The sequence below is a fragment of the Semicossyphus pulcher genome, unplaced genomic scaffold, assembly GCF_022749685.1.
Source record: "Semicossyphus pulcher isolate SPU_LCO1_2020_fin unplaced genomic scaffold, fSemPul1.0.p SCAF_24, whole genome shotgun sequence".
NCBI classification, from domain to species: domain Eukaryota; kingdom Metazoa; phylum Chordata; class Actinopteri; order Labriformes; family Labridae; genus Semicossyphus; species Semicossyphus pulcher.
In genome coordinates, this window is record NW_027211698.1 from 9,931,027 (window position 1) to 9,949,029 (window position 18,003).

At 42.3% G+C, this 18,003-nt stretch overlaps 1 protein-coding gene across 1 annotated transcript; it reads right to left on the minus strand.

The window, feature by feature from the left end:
* On the minus strand, positions 1-1,560 carry LOC138603701 (transcription elongation factor A N-terminal and central domain-containing protein). The gene is made up of 2 exons (XM_069675591.1): positions 1,460-1,560; positions 1-1,261 (listed from the first exon to the last, which is right to left on the minus strand). Exon 2 carries the CDS (start codon positions 1,254-1,256, stop codon positions 339-341), a length of 918 nt encoding a protein of 305 aa, XP_069531692.1. The 5' UTR covers positions 1,257-1,261; positions 1,460-1,560; the 3' UTR covers positions 1-338.
* Positions 1,561-18,003: the final 16,443 nt, after the last annotated feature.

Consider the following 18,003-nt stretch of genomic DNA (forward strand, 5'->3'; position numbering starts at 1 on the left):
TGAAACTTCACCCACGTTGAGTCTGGACAGCCAACATTGTAACATTATATATATATGTCTTAAAATGTGAAATAGCATAATAAAAGAAGAGAAAACAGCTTCCCAGAATGCAATTTGATGTCTTGAAATATCTTTGTTTGTCCGACCAACAGACAAAAATGCAAAAACATATTCCTTAAATATCATAGAAAACACAACAAAACATCAAAAGTTCTCGTATGAGAAGCCAGAACCAGCAAATTTATGTAATTCATGCTTAATGATTTTACTGTAGAAGCAATATGAGGATGCTAAAACACACACTCAAAAATTGTCCTATTCAAATGGTAAATCTGGATCTAGAGGCAGACCCATCCACTGTGATACCACTGCTGCCCACATCCACTACAGGTCACAAAAGTCATTGCGTCATCATCGGGGCCGCCCTGCCTCACCCACGCAGGCAGGAACAGGGCCCCCCTGGACACCTGCGTCACCCTGCAGTCCGACCCCCCACATCTTTTACACCGTATCTTCTGCGTTGGCGTCCCTTCCACCCCCTGAGGAAGCTGCCTTGCGTTCACACCTTTGGACGAATACTCCTCTCTCAGCTGCCGGAGCTCAGCGCTCGCCATTTCCTCCGCAGACATCCGAGCGAAGGCCTCAGGCGAGAGTGAGCCGTTCAAAAGCCCCTGCGCTAAATGCCCGTTTTTAGGATTCCTCAAATTAGCCACCTTGCTCCTTACGCAGGCTTTGTATTTGATTTCGCTGGATTTGTGGAGCTCGTGGATGTTCTGCTCGATGTTTTCGGCTAATTCTGACGCCATGTTTTGATCAGGAAGTTCTGGAGAAAGGGCGGACAGAAGGAGCTGGACACATTTAGATCTAACAGACGAGGAAGAACATGATTGGGAGTTGAAAAAAGGAGTCAGGCGGCCATCTTTCCCCCCTAAGGATGGTTCTTCTTGCTTTGAAACTTCTCCATCCCCTGCCTCAGGATCCTTTCCTTCCTCTTTGCATTTCACACTTCTTCTATCATTTCCGTACTGTCTCTTCCACTTACCCAATAAACCCTTTGTTGTCTTTTTCACGCCACTATCACAGCAGCTTTTCAGGAGCCTGTAGAGAACTCTGACAATGTCCGTCGTCTCTAGTTGCTCTGCTGTGACGTGCAGTTTATCGAGGTCAGCGAGGAGGGTCAAGATGTTCCCATAACTTCTGTCTGCATTGGATTTCTCTATCTGCAGAGCAATGTGGACGATTTCTTTTGAATCCATGGTATCTAATGAAAAAAATATAATGTTATTAAACAGCAAAATAACACCTAACTACTCAATCTTTTCGAAAAATCGGTAAATTCAAGTAGCCTACAACTGCTTAAAAAACAAGGACGCAGCATCCTTTTCCCGATATGATACTAAACAAAATGCACAATCAACTATATTACAATTCTGATTTTAGTGTTTTTAAGTTGGTTTACCTGATACCCCTCATGTTTTGCAGCTCCAAGCAGCACTTGTCGTAGGCACGTCTACATGGGAGCAGCCATCTTGGATTTACCTTCAAAACAGCAAGTTGCCGGAAGTCACCGCTAGATGGTGCTGTTGCCTCGTAGACTCAAGCTCAATGTGTTGTGAAAGAGTTTTGAAGAGTTTGGCACAAGTTTATCTTAAAGAAACTAAATGTACTTGATGTGAAACACCTGTTTTTATTCGATTTTTCAAGGAATTGGGTTAAAAAACGTCCTGAATCCTATAATTGTCCTTGCAGTACTTTCTGTTACATTAAATCTATTACTGTACCAGAATAACAGGGCCCTACAATTGCGCTTTGATTCTGTGATTCACTGGAGGATTAGTTCTTTATGTAAGGATTTACTGTAGGTGTGTGCGTTTGATTTGCAGGTTTTTCCCAATGCAGAACCTGGTTGGATTTCTGTTTGTTTTATCAACTCTGTTCTGTGCAAACAAAGCCGGATTAACATCCGAGTCAAAGCACTGGAAAAGCCGCAGGCGTAGCCCACTATCCAAGGGATTAAAGTATCCAATAAATTGATGATTTTGGGAATTATCAGGGTTTAATCTGCGCTTTCCTTTTTTTAAAAGGTTGTGATACAGATGGAGGATTTGCATGACCTATTGATGTGTGAGGTTTGGTTTTGGCGTGCAGAAACAATTCAACAGCGGAAGGTATATGACAACAAGATGAGGCAAGCCTTTCAGCTGTTGTGTAATTGTATGTTATGAAGGAGGAAGATGAATGAGTGTTTAGGATGATTCAGGGTTGCGGAGCAAAGACAAGAAAGCTTTTTGTGCGTCAAAACCACTACAGTGGACTGGACTGGTTTTCAGGTACTGTAGTTGTTATTATGTCCTCAAAGCCAATGAGACAGTTTGATATAATAATACACGAGAGAGTGACGTGTGTGAATGAAAATAAAGTTCAACTTTGGGTGGTTGAAAAGTGAAGCATGTGGTCATTCAACATTATTTCAATGGGGTTATGTCACTGAATATGGGAGCAAAAACTGAGGGCAATTTAGGGACTGTATAGAAATGATCTTATCTACTATCTTTGGACTCTCCCTTTTGCTTACTTAACCCCCCAGCGCTGAATGACTCATAACTTCAAGGGAGCATGAAGAATGCTACGATGGTGTAACCTAATTTAAATCGCAATGTAGCCACAAATAAACTCAATAAAAGTGGGAAATGCACTTTTAGTCTAATCGTACGGATGATATATTGAAATTGTGAATATCTAAGAGGGCAAAATTCAAAGCTGAGATTAAATATACAATAAATCTGGTGTAGAGACTAAGATGGTAAAGTGTCGCTAAGAGGCTGAGTGGGCTCGTTACTGTGGTGCATCCGTACACACACAAAAACAATCTTAAATGTCCAGATGAGTTTAACTGTTTATTAAACTAAACTAACAAACCGAGTTTCAATACAAAAGGTAAAATGTGACATGACGGTCAACAGAAAATATCTGAGCCTCTTTGTCTGAATTTCTGCCACCAGGTAAATAAAGGTGAAACCACACCCAGGTGTCAATTACCGGAAGTGATTGAACCATAAAAGGAGTTCCACAAAACAAATAATCAACAGGCGGCTTTTTTGTAGTTGTTTTTCATTTAGAGGGACGCTTTCGCGTGCTGCTTTTGCGTAGCCGAGCGCCTCGCATTGAAAAAACCTCAACTCAAAGCAGAAAAGCGCCCAACGTCATTGCCGTTATTTCTCATGGTCCAATCGGATGAATGGAGAGGCGGGCCTTCTGTCAGTTTACAAAATAACGGTTGGGTTAATGACAGCTATGATTCGGTGGTTGCCTTAGCAACAAAAAAGGCAGAGCAGTGCGTTCTCTCTGATCGGGGGTTAGTGTGTCTCACCTAACCAAAAGATTTATTCATTATCATTTAAGTCAAATAAAAGCCCCAAATATATACTCCCCTGGGAAGCTTAAGCGATTAGTCAGATACAACCGTGATTGTTCACAAACTTACTGTTGATTAAATGTGCTCTCATCCATTTTGCAGACCCCGCCCTCCGGCCTTCACGTTTGCACACAGTCCCTGAGAAGAGATTTTAAAAAACAGGTAAATCATTCAGCCTATATAGGATTCATCACGTTTTTTAAACCATTCGGCCAGAAATCTGTAGAAACAGACAAGAGCTGGAGTCCAGTTTGGAACGGCTCCACTGCCTGTTAACAGCAAGATGGCTGCCTTTGTGCGCATAAATTAAACATAACTTCATTAGAATTTAAGTTCTTACAGGAAAAATACCTTTTAATTCAGTGAAGCGCATCTAAAAGCAGCCCCATAATTTAAAGTACACTCCCCTTCAAATTATATATCCTATTATTCACGCGCCAGTACCTCTGTGCCGTATGAATAGACGATCAGTGTGCCATTACGTAACCTCAGGTATGACATCACCCTCTTAGTCTCATATTAAAGATTTGCTTTTAAGATTCATGCAGCTGGGGCCAAGTCCTGCAGGGAAAATTGATACAGTGTCTCTTCGCGTAATAGCTTCTGGCTCTCACGTCTTCAACCGGCAGCTTTTAAAACCCCAAATGGAGGCCAGAGCTTCCAGGAGGCTTTCAGCAGCGTTAATGTTTAACTTTTCCTTCCAAGAGTGCTGCTTTAAGGAGTTGGATTGAGTTTTAGTTTGTGGGCTTTGATCTTTTTAGGTTGTGGAGTCTTACCAAAAAAGTGTGTGCTGCTTCTATGTGTGTGTATTGAGATGGGTGGGGTCCAGCTGGGCCTTTTGGTGTGTAAGACCAAAACAAAATCCTCTCTCAGAATCGACTCCACATTTTTCCCTGACTCTTCTGTCTCTAACCACACATGACTCGAATTCCAAAAAGCCCGCACAATAAGGCTCCTTAGGGATCTTATCAAGTCATTTCACTGCGGCCTGTCTGCACTTGAACGCTCCTTATCTCCGGGAATGGAATTTTACCAGCACACACCTTGCTGTGACGCCCACTCGTCAGGAGGTGGCGCTCTCTGCGCTGTGCTGACGCCCGCTGGAGCTGAGTGAGGAAGTGGAGTCCTGCTGTATCACATCCTGCTTTTGTTGTCTCCGCCTCTTTGTGCGGACCACGCCACACTTGACGGCGTGTACGCATGATCACACACACACACACACACACACACACACACACAACCCCGCCCTGAGCTTGAGAAATCCAGAGGAGGGAGGGAGTGTCTTGTTAAAGTGATCAGTTTCTTCATGGGCACACATTTATGACAACATGGTAAGTCCCTACAAGCCCCCCCGCCACCACCTGAAAACACCCCCAACACTCCAAGCAGTGTGTGTTGTGATGTGTGAATGTGTGTGTGTGAACATCAAGCAACACAAAGGAACAAAAGGTGTTCACAGAAATGGTGAAGTCATGAGATTTGGCTGATAAAAAAAATCACATTATGAAGGTCTTTGTGTCTCACTCTGGCTCTGTCAGTGAGATATTACTTAGGGACTGTCCACAAATTATTAAGAGGGGAGTAGTGGTTAGAAAAGAGGGAGGGTTATTTATTTCTTCTTCTTAGATGGGTGGGTCATCAGACTTTTTTTTTAGAAGAGGAGAAAGTGATAAAGACACTTTATTTATATTTGATCATTACTTTGAAGTAACATTTGTGCACAGCGAGTTAAAATATGTGGAACTAGTCGTACCCCTGAAATAGTTTTGTATTGTGTTCAAACAGATTAAGCATACTGTAACATATAATGCTACAATAAGTGGGCTAAGGATCCAAATGAAGTTAAGGATTTTGTTAGCCAGGCTAGCAGCCTTGTTTTCAGATGTTATGCTAAGCTAAGCTAATTGGCTTCTAGCTGTAGTTTCTTATTTACCATTTGGACTCATGTTCTTGGGTTCTCATTTATTACTGCAACTATTCCTCCAAACAAAAAAACCCAGACTTAAAAAAACAAACAAAAAACGTACATTATAATTTTACCACACCAGTAAATAGTTAAAACTGTGCTTTATTGTGTTAGTACCGATAAAGTAAACAACATATTCTGAATTCATTAGTAAGCTTAAGTCAAATCTAGACAAAGCAAGGCTAGCAGTTTCCCTTTGTTTTCAATCTAAATGCTAAGCTAAGCTAATTGGCTTCTGGTTGTAGCTTCATTCTTACATAGTTAGGTTCCCCCATTACTTACTACTGCAGAACTATTCCTCCAAACAAAACAAGACAACAACTTTCAAGCGTCACGCAATAAACAAAACCAAACAAAATCTAAAAAAAGAAAAATACACACATTTATAGTTTCACCATACCAGTTAATAGTTCAACATTACTTCTGTGTTAGTGTTAAGCAAACAACACATAATGTGTTCATTAGTGAGCTACAGTTTTAGTTTGTCAAATCTGGACAAAGCAAGGCTAACAGTGTCAGGCTTATGCTAAGCTAGGCTAATTAGCTTCCCCCTCAAGCTTGATATTTATCGCACAGAGGTGAGAGTGGTATCAATCTTCTCGTCTAAATCTCGGCAGAAAAAGCAAATAAGTGATTTTATACATTCCTTTTCTGCATTTCTTTTAACTTAATTGCTGTAAGCTAGTTAGTTTCTCTTTTAACACCCTAGAGATTCAGGATGTCAAAGCTGCTGCAAATACCACACGTGTGAGACTGGCAAAATCAACCTACATTTTGTGTCTAAGCCTAATGCACTTGACAGGGTGTGTGTGCTCGCAAGAGAGTTTGTGTGTGTCGGGGGGGTTGCCTGGCTGCTCCCTACCATCACACCCACCCATCATGACCTTGAGGGAGATCACAGATGACTGGATTGGACATTTTTTTTTCTTTGTGTTTCTTTTCTCATTGTGACTGCCACTGGGGCTCTTTCTGTTTTGACTGACACCCTGAAAGGTCTCTGGGTTTCTTATGTTTCTATTTTAAGTGTTATAAAGTAGACAAAGTGTCACAGTGTTTAGCTTGTACTTATGAACAGTCTCGCACCACCTCAGGGCAGGAAATGACTCCTCAGATATGCAGCCACGAAAAAAACAAGCAGCTGTTATATCTGCTCCGGTGGTTCTAATCATTGTCTTTTACTGATAAAACGCTTGTAAACAGCAGAAAATAAGGAAGCACAACTGATAACAGTTATTTGCTCTTCAGTACAGTGAAGGAATGAGTCAAATGCAGCATCATAAAAAGCTTGAATTCTTGTGGGGAATTTGTGATTTTTAAAACCGCCTCTGGTGATGTGATGCAACACTTCTTTTGGTAATAGCACAAAGGAAACATTATCGTCCAGTTGTAAGCTTGAAGTAATTAAGTTAAGTTCTTTATTTGAAGCCAGTTGAAGCAAAAGCAGTGACTTTAAACACAAAAAGAAAGTATGAGAATTGATTTTAATACACATGACTCCCTGCGGTTCGCAGTAATCCACATTGATTCCCCACATTTGTGTTCCCATGAAACCCCCTCTCCCCCCACGCTTACACACACCAACTGGACTCAAGCTCGGCCTTCCGGGAAATCCACCACCAAGCAGCCCCGCGGGGGTAACAAATAACCACATCCTCCCACGTTTGCGCACAGTTGCGCAGCATCTACAGTAATAGACGAACGTTTGTAATGTGATCACAGCCGAGAGGTGAGTGGAAAGTGTGCCCAAGTGTGAGTTTGGATCAGCTGTGTGAGAGCAACTGCAATAAAGTGGTAAGCAACAAGAGACGGAGTCCTTCCAAGTAAGGATTACTGAAAGGGAGTGCAAAATGGCCTCCCTAATAAAAGCAAGGATTTATGGGTAATTGGGCAATTGGTTTGTAGACTGTTTTAAAGCCTGGAGTTTACATTTAGGCCGTCGCCATCTTTTTTTTTGGATCCAGAAGTGACCATATTTGGACAAAAAGGTGGATACGCTCGTTACGTCTCTATCCTGGCTGACAGGCCGCAAAGGTAGTGACTTGTCAATCACAGGTAGCCATGCCCTCAAGCATATCCTGCTTTATTGTCTCTTTAATGGGACTATAATATACAAAATCCAAGAGACTATGTCGACTACAAATCAGCTGTCTCAATTCGGCGGCTGCATCCTTCGAAGGACGCAGTCTACCGAGGATGAGTCCTTCGTAGCCTGTGTAGACCGCTAAGGGCGAACTGAAATGAGACGATCCGGTCTACGGAGGATTTCCTGTTTGCATCACCACACGCCACTTCTGTCGCCCAGCAACAGATAGCTAGCTAGCTAACTAGCTAACATAACTTAATCTACTTTTATAAGGTTAATTTGATTCAAGGCCCCTTTTGTGTTATTTAACGTTTGCATCGCTCGCTATTCAATTGACTTGAAACACTTAAATGTTTACGATTAAACTGTATTCCTCAGCTGCTTAAAAGTCCGCCATCTTGTTCGCAATGAATCTCGGGATACGTTGGGCTTTGATAAACAAACAAAAGACGATATTGCCAATATGAAAGTCCAAACACAACAAATGACCAAATATGAGGCAAAATACACAATGTTGCTTGAACCAAAGTATAGATGCTAATGAAAACTAAAAGCGAGAAAACACTTGCTAATTCTTGAAAAATACTGCTCAACATAATGTAATTTCATAAAAAGTTAAAGGCTGAAATGTCTAAGAAATGCCAGTCACGATGTTATATACTGTATGTTTGTAACATAAGCTAACATTAGCTTCTGTAAGCTATTGGTTATACCAGAAGAGGAAGACAGTAGCAGTAAAACCGCTTTTAGTTCAGCATTCTGTGTGTTTTAGTTTCTGTCTAAGAGCAGGAATTACAAACTAGCTTAAATTGCTGCGGTGATGGTCCCTGCAACATACTTCTGCCTATAAAAATAAACATGTACAAACAAAACAATAATCAGTATAAAGTATCACAAACAATTATAGTCTTCTACTTTACTGTTCTAAATCAAATGCCTTCACCCGACCTGAGGTGAGATAAATCTTGTGTGCAGCTCATACAAAACCACACATAACTTCCCTCCCACCTCATAAATAGACACAACCCCCACACACACACAGTTAAATATCTACCTATATGGCGGGTTTAAACAGGTGTTATCAAGTACATGAAGATAAGAACTGAATGTGCTTTCGTCTGGGTGGGCGGCGCCCTGTGTGTGCTGATTGTAACAGAGAGCTTTAAACTAATGTGACCTGCTTTGTAATGAGTCATCTCTTCTCCAATTTAGATGAAAAATATCAAGTTTTTTGCATTAACTTTGGTGTAAAGTCCCACAGCCTGAGATAATGATTCATCGCATTTTCGTTTGCAGGTATTACGACAACAAACAGGACTCTTGTGAAAGTATTTTTTCAGAACAGGAAAGGACAGAAGCAGCATGTACCGTCCTTCTTACATTTTTAGCCTGCAATCGCCCCCTTCTCTCCCCCCTACTTCTCTGGTAATTTCCGTTGGGTGATTGAGTCTGAATTCCAGATATCCCACAGTTAAGATTCATGGGCCTGCGGTGTGTGTGAACAGGACACTTCTTAACCCCTTGCAACTTTCATTCTTTCTTTCCCTCGTCATTTTTCCTGCTCTTCACCTTCTTTTTCTCCCTTTCTCCTCCTCACGTCTTCCTCCTTTTAGAAAACACATTCCTCCCCTCCCTCCATTGTCCATTCCTCCTCTGGACTCTACTGGATGCACGGAGCCAAATTCGTTAGCCGAATGACTGAAACGCAGCATGAAAAAAAAGTGAGAAAAGTGTGGGATGAAGTGTGTTTTCAGACTGTGATCGGGCACAAGCCATGGAAATGCACACACACGCGTCTGCTGAATGCATGTGTTCGCTAACGCGCTCACACGCTCCCACAAATTCCTGCTCGGTCATGTGGCAAATATATTAACAGCCAACTGAGAGCAGGAGTGACCACCTCTTTCTCCTCCACTCTTTAGCTAATCAATAACACACATACACAAATGCACACTGTTTAGTTTGAACCATGAGATGAGCAAACGCTGCGAACAGAGTAGGTGTCAAAAAGGATGCATTAACACCTACAGGTGTTTGGTCTGGACAAAAATAAACACACTGAAAAATCTTTGCATTTTTGCATTAGCACGACCATTAGCTTGAAAGAGCTAACATGAGCAAAGGATTTCAAGTGATACTAAAAAAATACTGAAGTACAAATAACACACTCTTCCTCTTACAGATAACAGGTCAAACTCAAAAGCAATAAAACACACCCTTACTCATTTTATTACACTCAGGATTTTTGCTGCTACAGCCTGTCTCGGTCTGGCATGACCAGTAGCTAATGACAGCTTGAGCTAGCAAAGGTCACGGAGATGCTGTAGAAATGACATGTAACAGATAGCTTCAAAGTAGCTAACTCAGTGGCTGCTATTCAGCTAAAGATATATATCCTCCCTTAACGTCTCAAGAGTAGCGTAGTTTTAGCCACATTAGCGGTGTGGCTCTCTGCACAACTACTGGTGGGGTAACCATGACCAGTAGCTAGCAAAAGCTGTTTAGATGCTGCAGAAGTGTGGTTGCTACTGCTACATTAGCAGTGTGGCTGAACTACTACTGGCAGAGTTGCCATTGCCAACATTTAGGATGAAATATAAGGACTTTGAGGAGCCCTTAACACTTCTCGTAAAGCGGCCATCATGCTAAAACTCTATTTTGTAGAATATTTTGAGTCGTGATAAATTCCTGATGCTAATCGTCAAATGTTAGCATGCTAACCTTTTAAACGAAGATAGTAACCCTGGTAAACGTACCTGCTTAACATCAACATATTGACATTGTAATTGTGAGCATGTTAGCATGCAGATGTTTGCATTTAATTCAGAACAAGCTGTGCCTAACAGGCTAGTCACAGAGCTGCTAGCATAGCATGTTTTTGACTCAAGTCTTGTTCAATCAAAGCTAACTTTATCTTCATACCAGTGCCAGAAAATACTGTAGCGGAAAAAGTGCATCATCTTGTTGTATCAAAACAAGTTCAAGGAGTAATGGTTGCAGTGGAGGAGTCAAGCAAACCTCTTCAAACAAACTTGGTAGGAACACAAACCCTAAAATCAGGACTTGTTTAGATCTGGACATCACACACATTTGATGACTGGCTGTCTGCAGGCTGTTGCTCTCCTGCAGTTGTGTGACTTCTGCAAATAGTTAACCTCTGAACCGCCGAACATGTGGAATCTGTGATGTGGTATACAAACGCAGACGTGCTTTCAGCCTTGCTGCTCAGACTCTATTCAAGGATGAAGGCTGCTCCGACAATGAGTTTGGCATGATGAAACACACATGCACACACACTCTCGGTGGGGACATCTGAAGACCGAGAGCAGGTCATGCTCTCTCCATTCCCCTCGGCTTTGAACTGAAGTCCTTTGTTAGTGGGTTGATCTGAGGTAAACCACAACGCCGCGTCTCACTTCCTCGCTTTCAGCCGACTTGCAGCACTTTTTTCATTGAGAAAGGGGAACTTTAAAGTTGAAAACAAACACAATGTGCTTGTTCACAGCTCAGAGGAAGTAACGCATAACAGGAAACAGGGGAGCAGCCGTGGAGTCTGGCATCCAGGCTTGATAGCAGGTTTTGGAAAAGTTGCTCGGAGTACTGAGAGGTGTTGGGAATGTTATATAGACTCTAACTTGAAATGACACCTTTTAAATCTGCAGAAAAGTTTAGTATGAGGCTAAGAAGTTAACATTATCTTCAGTCCCGTCGTTAAAAAGCAGCTTATCAGTTGCCTAATGCATCAAAATATGAAGCCGAAGGTAGCATCATTCTGAACACTGTCCTGTAGCTTATTGTTTTGATTTAGCATTAAAGCTCCTGTGAGGAGTTTTTCGCTGGTCATGAAACAAACTGAAATGAATTCTGATGACTCTTTATGACCTACAAAAGCAAACCAGGCCATCACTGACAAGACTGATTATTTCCATATAGTTATTTTTAATGCCTGAAACTGCTGCTGGGGGGTAGGTGTCAGATGAAGTGGTTAACTGCACGCTGCCTTTGTTTACATTTTCCTTCCCACTTTAACCAGACGTTTACACGTGGCTCTCTTTGTCATGGGTTTAACTGTTGATTTTCATTTAACATTTAATTTAACTTTCATTTGTTTTATCATCTGAGCGTCAAATTTATTTTAGAAGTTGTATCTGTAGCCATCCATCTTTTCTTTGTTTGTTCAGCCATAGTAGATTACTGTTTACTCGCAGCACTTGCAGAGACCGGAAAAGCAGCCGCTTAGCTCCGCCTACCGTCTCTGGCAGACCAACCACTGCTGGGTGATGGAAAACGTGTCACTAACTGGGCTTGTGATTGTTTCTGGGGGCGCCAAAATCAACATAGATCGAAAGTTCCTTACAGGAGCTCGAAGGTCAGTTGACTTTATATGACGAACACTAAAGTCTGCTTAGGCTGGCAGTCGGGGGCGTTAGACAGACAAAGAAACCAACGACTGACAGCCTTTAGAACGGGATTCTCATGTGAAAGAAATATTACTTTTTGAGCACTTTTGGACTTATTTTTAAGTTATGTACGTTCATAGGTACATACATACATTAGTTTGGTACCTAAGTTAGGAAAGAAGCGTACATACTTAAGTTTGAATTTGCAGCCAAACCTGAATTTAAACGAGTATTTCTTGTATCTAAACATAAAGAAAGTTTTTCACAAGAACCAGGTGTGATTGTTTTAAGCCCTAAAATCAAAACTGCGAAACTTTGTCGAGGTCTATTATTTATCTTACTTATTTATTATAGCTAACTCTGCTGCTTTATTTTGAAGGTCTAACCAAACGATACCTGTTATAGCCACCTTAATCACGTGCAAATCTGACACTCTAGCGGTACCTTGATAGTCATATTTTGAAGCTTAGGGACACAGACCAATCTGCTTTATTTGAGTGAGAACTTTCACAATCAATACAAGCAGCAAAAAAATGGATTAAATTATGAATAATAAATCTTTCTGTGAGCATCGTTTTTTCTCATGCTTCCTTCTAAGCCTCAAAGCTACACTAATCTGTCGTTGAACCTCTTTAAAAGCCAACAGTTACATCAGCTGTTGAGCATTAGTAGATTACCATTTCAGGCCGTTTCTGTATCCAAACATACCAAAAGTAGTGCGGAGACTTTTGGGTTAATTGTGCGTTCTTTGATACCGACAGTCAGTGAAACAGAGCAGCTGCGGTGGAGAGGGGGAAATGTTTTCTCCACGCGGTGCAAAGGTTCACAAACTCGCCCTGGCTGCCTCGACGTGGTTACATAACAACGAACATGTGAAGGGAAAAAAAAGCAGAAAAAAAGAGGGGAAAGATAGGAGAGAGAGAGAGAGAGAGAGAGAGAGAGAGAGAGAGAGAAAAGAGGGGGGAGGAGGAGGGAGAGAAAGCAGATGATGTCATGCGTTTCATAGTACGAGAGGGGGATCAAGTCAGCAGGGTAAACACACACACTTCTTTTCTTTCTTCCTCTCGTTCTGTTAGCCAGAGCGAGATGCCGACACGCTGAATGCAGACCTCAGGTTTCAGCAGATGTGGCAGACTGGCCTTATTTGGCATCCAGGGAAAGAAAATGGGAAGGAAGGAGGCGGACAAAATTCCACATCGGGTTTTTATCAAGCCAAGACTGATGTGGAGTCAGCAGCAGCCTTTAAACTTTGGCTCTTACGAAGGCTGAATAACAATATCTGGAGGCTATCATGTCGGCCATTTTGAGGCCTGGAGTCTATCTTTTAAGTAAACAAAGAGTCAAATCACGTCTCTGATAGCTTGGTGCACACCTGAGTGATAACAAGAGGAGTAAGGGTTTCTTTGTCTGTCACTGATCCAGTGTGGCGACCTCAGAGCACAAACAGTTCATTTTGACAGATAAAGACACATTCACTCTGCTCACATCTGACAAAACAACCAACAGGAAGCCGAACAGACACCCCCTTGTCTGCGCTCCGCTCGCCATTTTCAGAAATAGCCGCCCCCGCTGTTATCAAGCCTGGGTCACACTTCCTGTCTTTCTGCTGTTTGAATCGGGGGGCAAGGGATTCTGGGTGGAACTGGGGGGCACCGCAGGCCCCGCCCACCTCTGCATAAAAAGCAGGAAGTCGGCGCATTCCCACTTCCTCCTCGGCCGGAGCGAATGCAGAAGTGGGGACGGTTTAGGTCGGAGAAAGGTCGCTCTCAGTTCTCTTTATGAACTTCTGCGTCGACAATACAAACATAAAAAAACAAACAGAAAACATGAATATAAAATAAATCTTCTGCAGCAGCAGCATCCGGGTTTTGCTGCCCGAGTATGACATCGTACTCGCTTGATTTATTCCCGCCCACCACCAAACGCTCAAAAAAAATGTGCTCTGTAGTTAAAATAGTCACCTACTGCCCTCTGAGCAGAATGCAATATAATAGTACACTTGCTTTAGTTGTACAGTAACAACATTGTGTGTTTGGTCTTGCTGCTTGTCCCTTGAGCTACACTGCAAAACAGCAGCACTGAAAGTGCCTGGATTAGTAATGCGCCTACACATTGTCAACAAACAGGGTGACACATAACTGTGAAAACAAACACACTTGGAGGTGTGCTTTCTCCCTTTTCTTTCTTCTTTTTTTAAGGTAAATAATGGAGCAATGCCTTTTCAAAAACACAAAAGCTTCTGGGCGACTTTTCATGCTTCTGTCCTCGCCTTAATAACCCGCCCCATCCCTCCCACATTCCTGCAACAATGGCTGCTCTCTGTACCAAAAACAGCCGTTCTTCAGCTCAGGGACGTGTGATGGAGTAGGAAAAAAAAAAACCCTCTTGATGTGGTAACATATTGTCCTTGTATTGAGAAGGTTATCTGGCTGGTTTCAGTGTAGCAGAGGAAGGGACGGCCCACATTCTTTTGAGCTGACCGCATGCGCTGAGACCATTTCACCTGCACTGGAAATGAAGCGTGAAACATCAAAAGCGAGCTGAGTTTGACGTGGATTACGTGCTGTAACACATTTTCTTTAATTACAAGCATTCTTAGGACCTAATAACATGAATATATGAAGATAATCTCACCTATAAAGTCATATTTTAAAAATGAGTAAAAAGTAAATGGAGTTCTGAATTGAGTGCATAAAATCTTTCTGCAGAGTTTCTGGTTGCTAGTTATCATTGCTTCGATTAACAGAGATAAGCGGCCACATTGGGGAAATTCCTGCACAAAAAAATGGGAACATTTGTGTCCAAATAAGGCAGCATGCTGGCACTTGGCACGAAGCGAAAAATGAGGTAAGAGCGGCAGATTTGAGCCGACGTGTGGACGTCCCACAAGGAAAAAAAGCTCATTTCTGACGCCCACGCTGTGAAAACAAGAAACAGACCTCTGACCCCAGGTGGAGTCTCAAAGCAGTGACACTTTAAACAGTGAAAAGGCGCTGATGGGTCGACACCTGCTGTGCTCAAACAGACAGCTTGTTTTCAGCTACAAAGATGCCCTCACATATTTCCTGACAGTTCCGCGAGGTCTCATACATATTCATTTTCTTCTTCTTACTTTACCTGCCACAGTCAATTCATCACCCGGCTATGTCTGCACACACACACACACGCACACACAATGAACAACAAAGGCCGCTAATGAGCAGGAATGCCCACAGATCAGTGAAACAGCACGACAGCTGTCGCAGCAGGGGGGTCCTCTTATTGGTCGGCTGTTGTCCGCGGCCAACGGTGCCCCCCAATCAGACAATGGCACGCCTGGCTTTTCCCGCCACGGGTGTGTTAATACTGTACAGTGAGAGACAGGAAAAAAAGAACAACAGGCAGAAAGACTTGTGGGTGGTGGTTTTGTGGCTGCGACAAGATAAAAACTTTCTCTCCCTGTAATTAAGCTAGCCAGAGCGCTAACCTTGCTGTTAAAGGCTGAAATTTGTGAAATGCATCAAGAGACTGTTAGGGAGCATTATCAATGGATGGCAGGAATGACAGTTGACTCCCTATCTCAAGATAAAATGCTGCACATTGTAGTTTTTCAAGGCTACTTCCTGCTGTGGTGCCATAAGGAACGTTTCCAAGAGCTAACATGGAGCTAGCTTGAATTAGCTGATGTCTTACATTAAGGTTTTTTAATTCTGAGGTCCTGCTGTAAATACATTGCAAAAAAAAATCCATCCTATCATCTATTTTTGGTCAAAAGTGAGTCTTAAGGGGGACCACAACCTCTAGTTCTGCTACAGTCCTTCTTGCTAGCATTTTTGCAAAAGAAAAAGAGGGAATATGAAACAGGAGACTAACCTCAGCTTAGGCTAGCATGGATAGCAACTTATATACCCTCCATTTATTTAATTGAAAGACAGGGAATCTGGTGGAACCGCTAAAAGCACAGTTATGGCTATTTGAGAGTCACTGTGTAGCTACCTGTGTTGTAGCTAGCTAGCGTCTCTGCGATGAGTCTCTAAAGTGTCATGCTTCCACCTTTTTATAAAAGCTACTGTTTTTCAGATGCAAATCACATTTAGTATAATCCTTGTGTTGTGTTTTCAGCCACCGAGAAAGATTAAATGTTTATGTAGTCTTTCAACTGGCACTTAACAGGCTTGCTAACGCTACCAGGAGCTACATGTGAGGGCTGCTTTTAGACGCTATTCTGCATTTTATATTTGTTCCAGGGGAAAACGGACAAGACAAGTTAAAGTCTTTCCTTTTTTGTTATGGTTTTGGCTGAAACAGATTTTTATATACAAGCAAACACAAGCATACATGCTCATTTTGAGCCCAAAGGGCAGGTTTGCTCCAGTATACTAGCTAATGCTAGCTAGCTAACATAAGCAAGAAAAGAACGAGCACAGGTACAAACAGATGAAGTGACAGGCTTAGCACAAGTCATTACAAACTCAAACTAATTGTACTTGTCAACAGTATATCATGCTAATTAAAAGAGCCGAATCCCACTTAGCTTTGGCTAACCGCCATGTTATTTCTCAACAGGATGAGACTATTCTTAAAGTCGGTCTAACATTTGAATTGACAGAGTTATGTGTAAACTTGCTACAGTAGGAACAGTGATTATATAACCCTTGAAATGTGCCACAACGGCATCATAGGTGCGCCCTGGTACTTAAACAAATAAGGTAGCACTATGCTACATCTATGACATAATGGAACTCGAGTACAACTTCTATGAAAATATAGGCAAATGGCTTTCAGAGGCAGGAAAATAAGCCACTGTCTCTCCGCCAAAAGCTTGTAAAAATATGCAAAGATGGATGCTGGAAAATTGGCTGCACTTTCATATTAAACCGTTTTACTGCCATAATGCGCTGCTGTATGTTAAATAGAAGTGTTACTTTCCATATAGTGCCCAAGCAACACAATTGTCATTCATAACATCCCAAACATCCAGAGATTTACACGTCACTCTCTAATTCACATGTGTGTGATGACATAAGTGGAGCAGAAGCGGGTACAGTAATTCCCATCTGCTGCAGCGGCTCAATCTAATGTCTGAGGAATGCACAACAGGAGACGTTGGATCGGGGAGGAGGAATGTTGGCAATTACGTCTGGTCTGGGTGGACTGAGAGTGTGTTTCAGAGTGTGGATGAGCAGGCTGAAAGAATGACGGACAAAGGAAGAGAAAATGGGACTCGAGGGACAACGGCGAACAGCATCCAGATCTATTCAGAGATAAATGATGGGAGTGTATGTATACAGTGTGTGTGTGTGTGTGTGTGTGTGTGCTCCTACACACAAACCACTCCTCCACAATTTGTCTGCCTTCACTGTGCCGCTAGATGGATGCAGGGATTACATAAGAGGAGGCCTGATTGGTGGCTGCTAAGCATGACAACTGAGCTGTTTGCACACATGCATCCCAGTGGATTATGGGTAATTTTGGAGAGTTGCATCAAAGGCAGACTGCCAATCTGTCTGTCTGACTGTTATCTCTGATATTAGAACTCATATTAGTACACCGGCGTGGCTGTGAAAGGCAAACAAAGGGAAAAAATAATGAGAGAACTCGTTATTTGTTCAGGAGATTTCAAAATAAAAGTCCCCTTGTGTTTAATGGCAAAATAACAAACAGAACAGTAAAGAAATGCAAGCAAAATAAGCGATGGATAGTTGGGAGCAGATGACATAATATTGCATAAGAGCATGGATGCTACAGTGCAATTATAAAAGACTAGCTTGATTTAAGGGCATATAGCGCTAAAGCTAGCATTAACTGTCTCACTCTCCTGGGTCCAGTTGTTGGACCCAGGAGAGTGCTAAGGCCCCCGTATGTTACTCTGTGATTCAAACATGTCCGTGAGTCGGGGGTACTGGATCACTGGGTGCTGAAATCAGGGCTAAAATCTGCAGGTCACGCCCATTTTTTACATTGCTGTCAATTTCTGACTTGTCAGGACCTGAAGAAGACAGAAGATAACAGAGCCTTGCACTGGATGATAGTGGCAAGCCTGTGCGTGTTTGTCCCCTATCTTACACTGAAAATACTACACACACACAGCCAGTGAAACACAAGCAGAGAGCAAGTCCAAACACTCTCCCCCTGGGTCTGAAGCAAATCAGCGGATCAG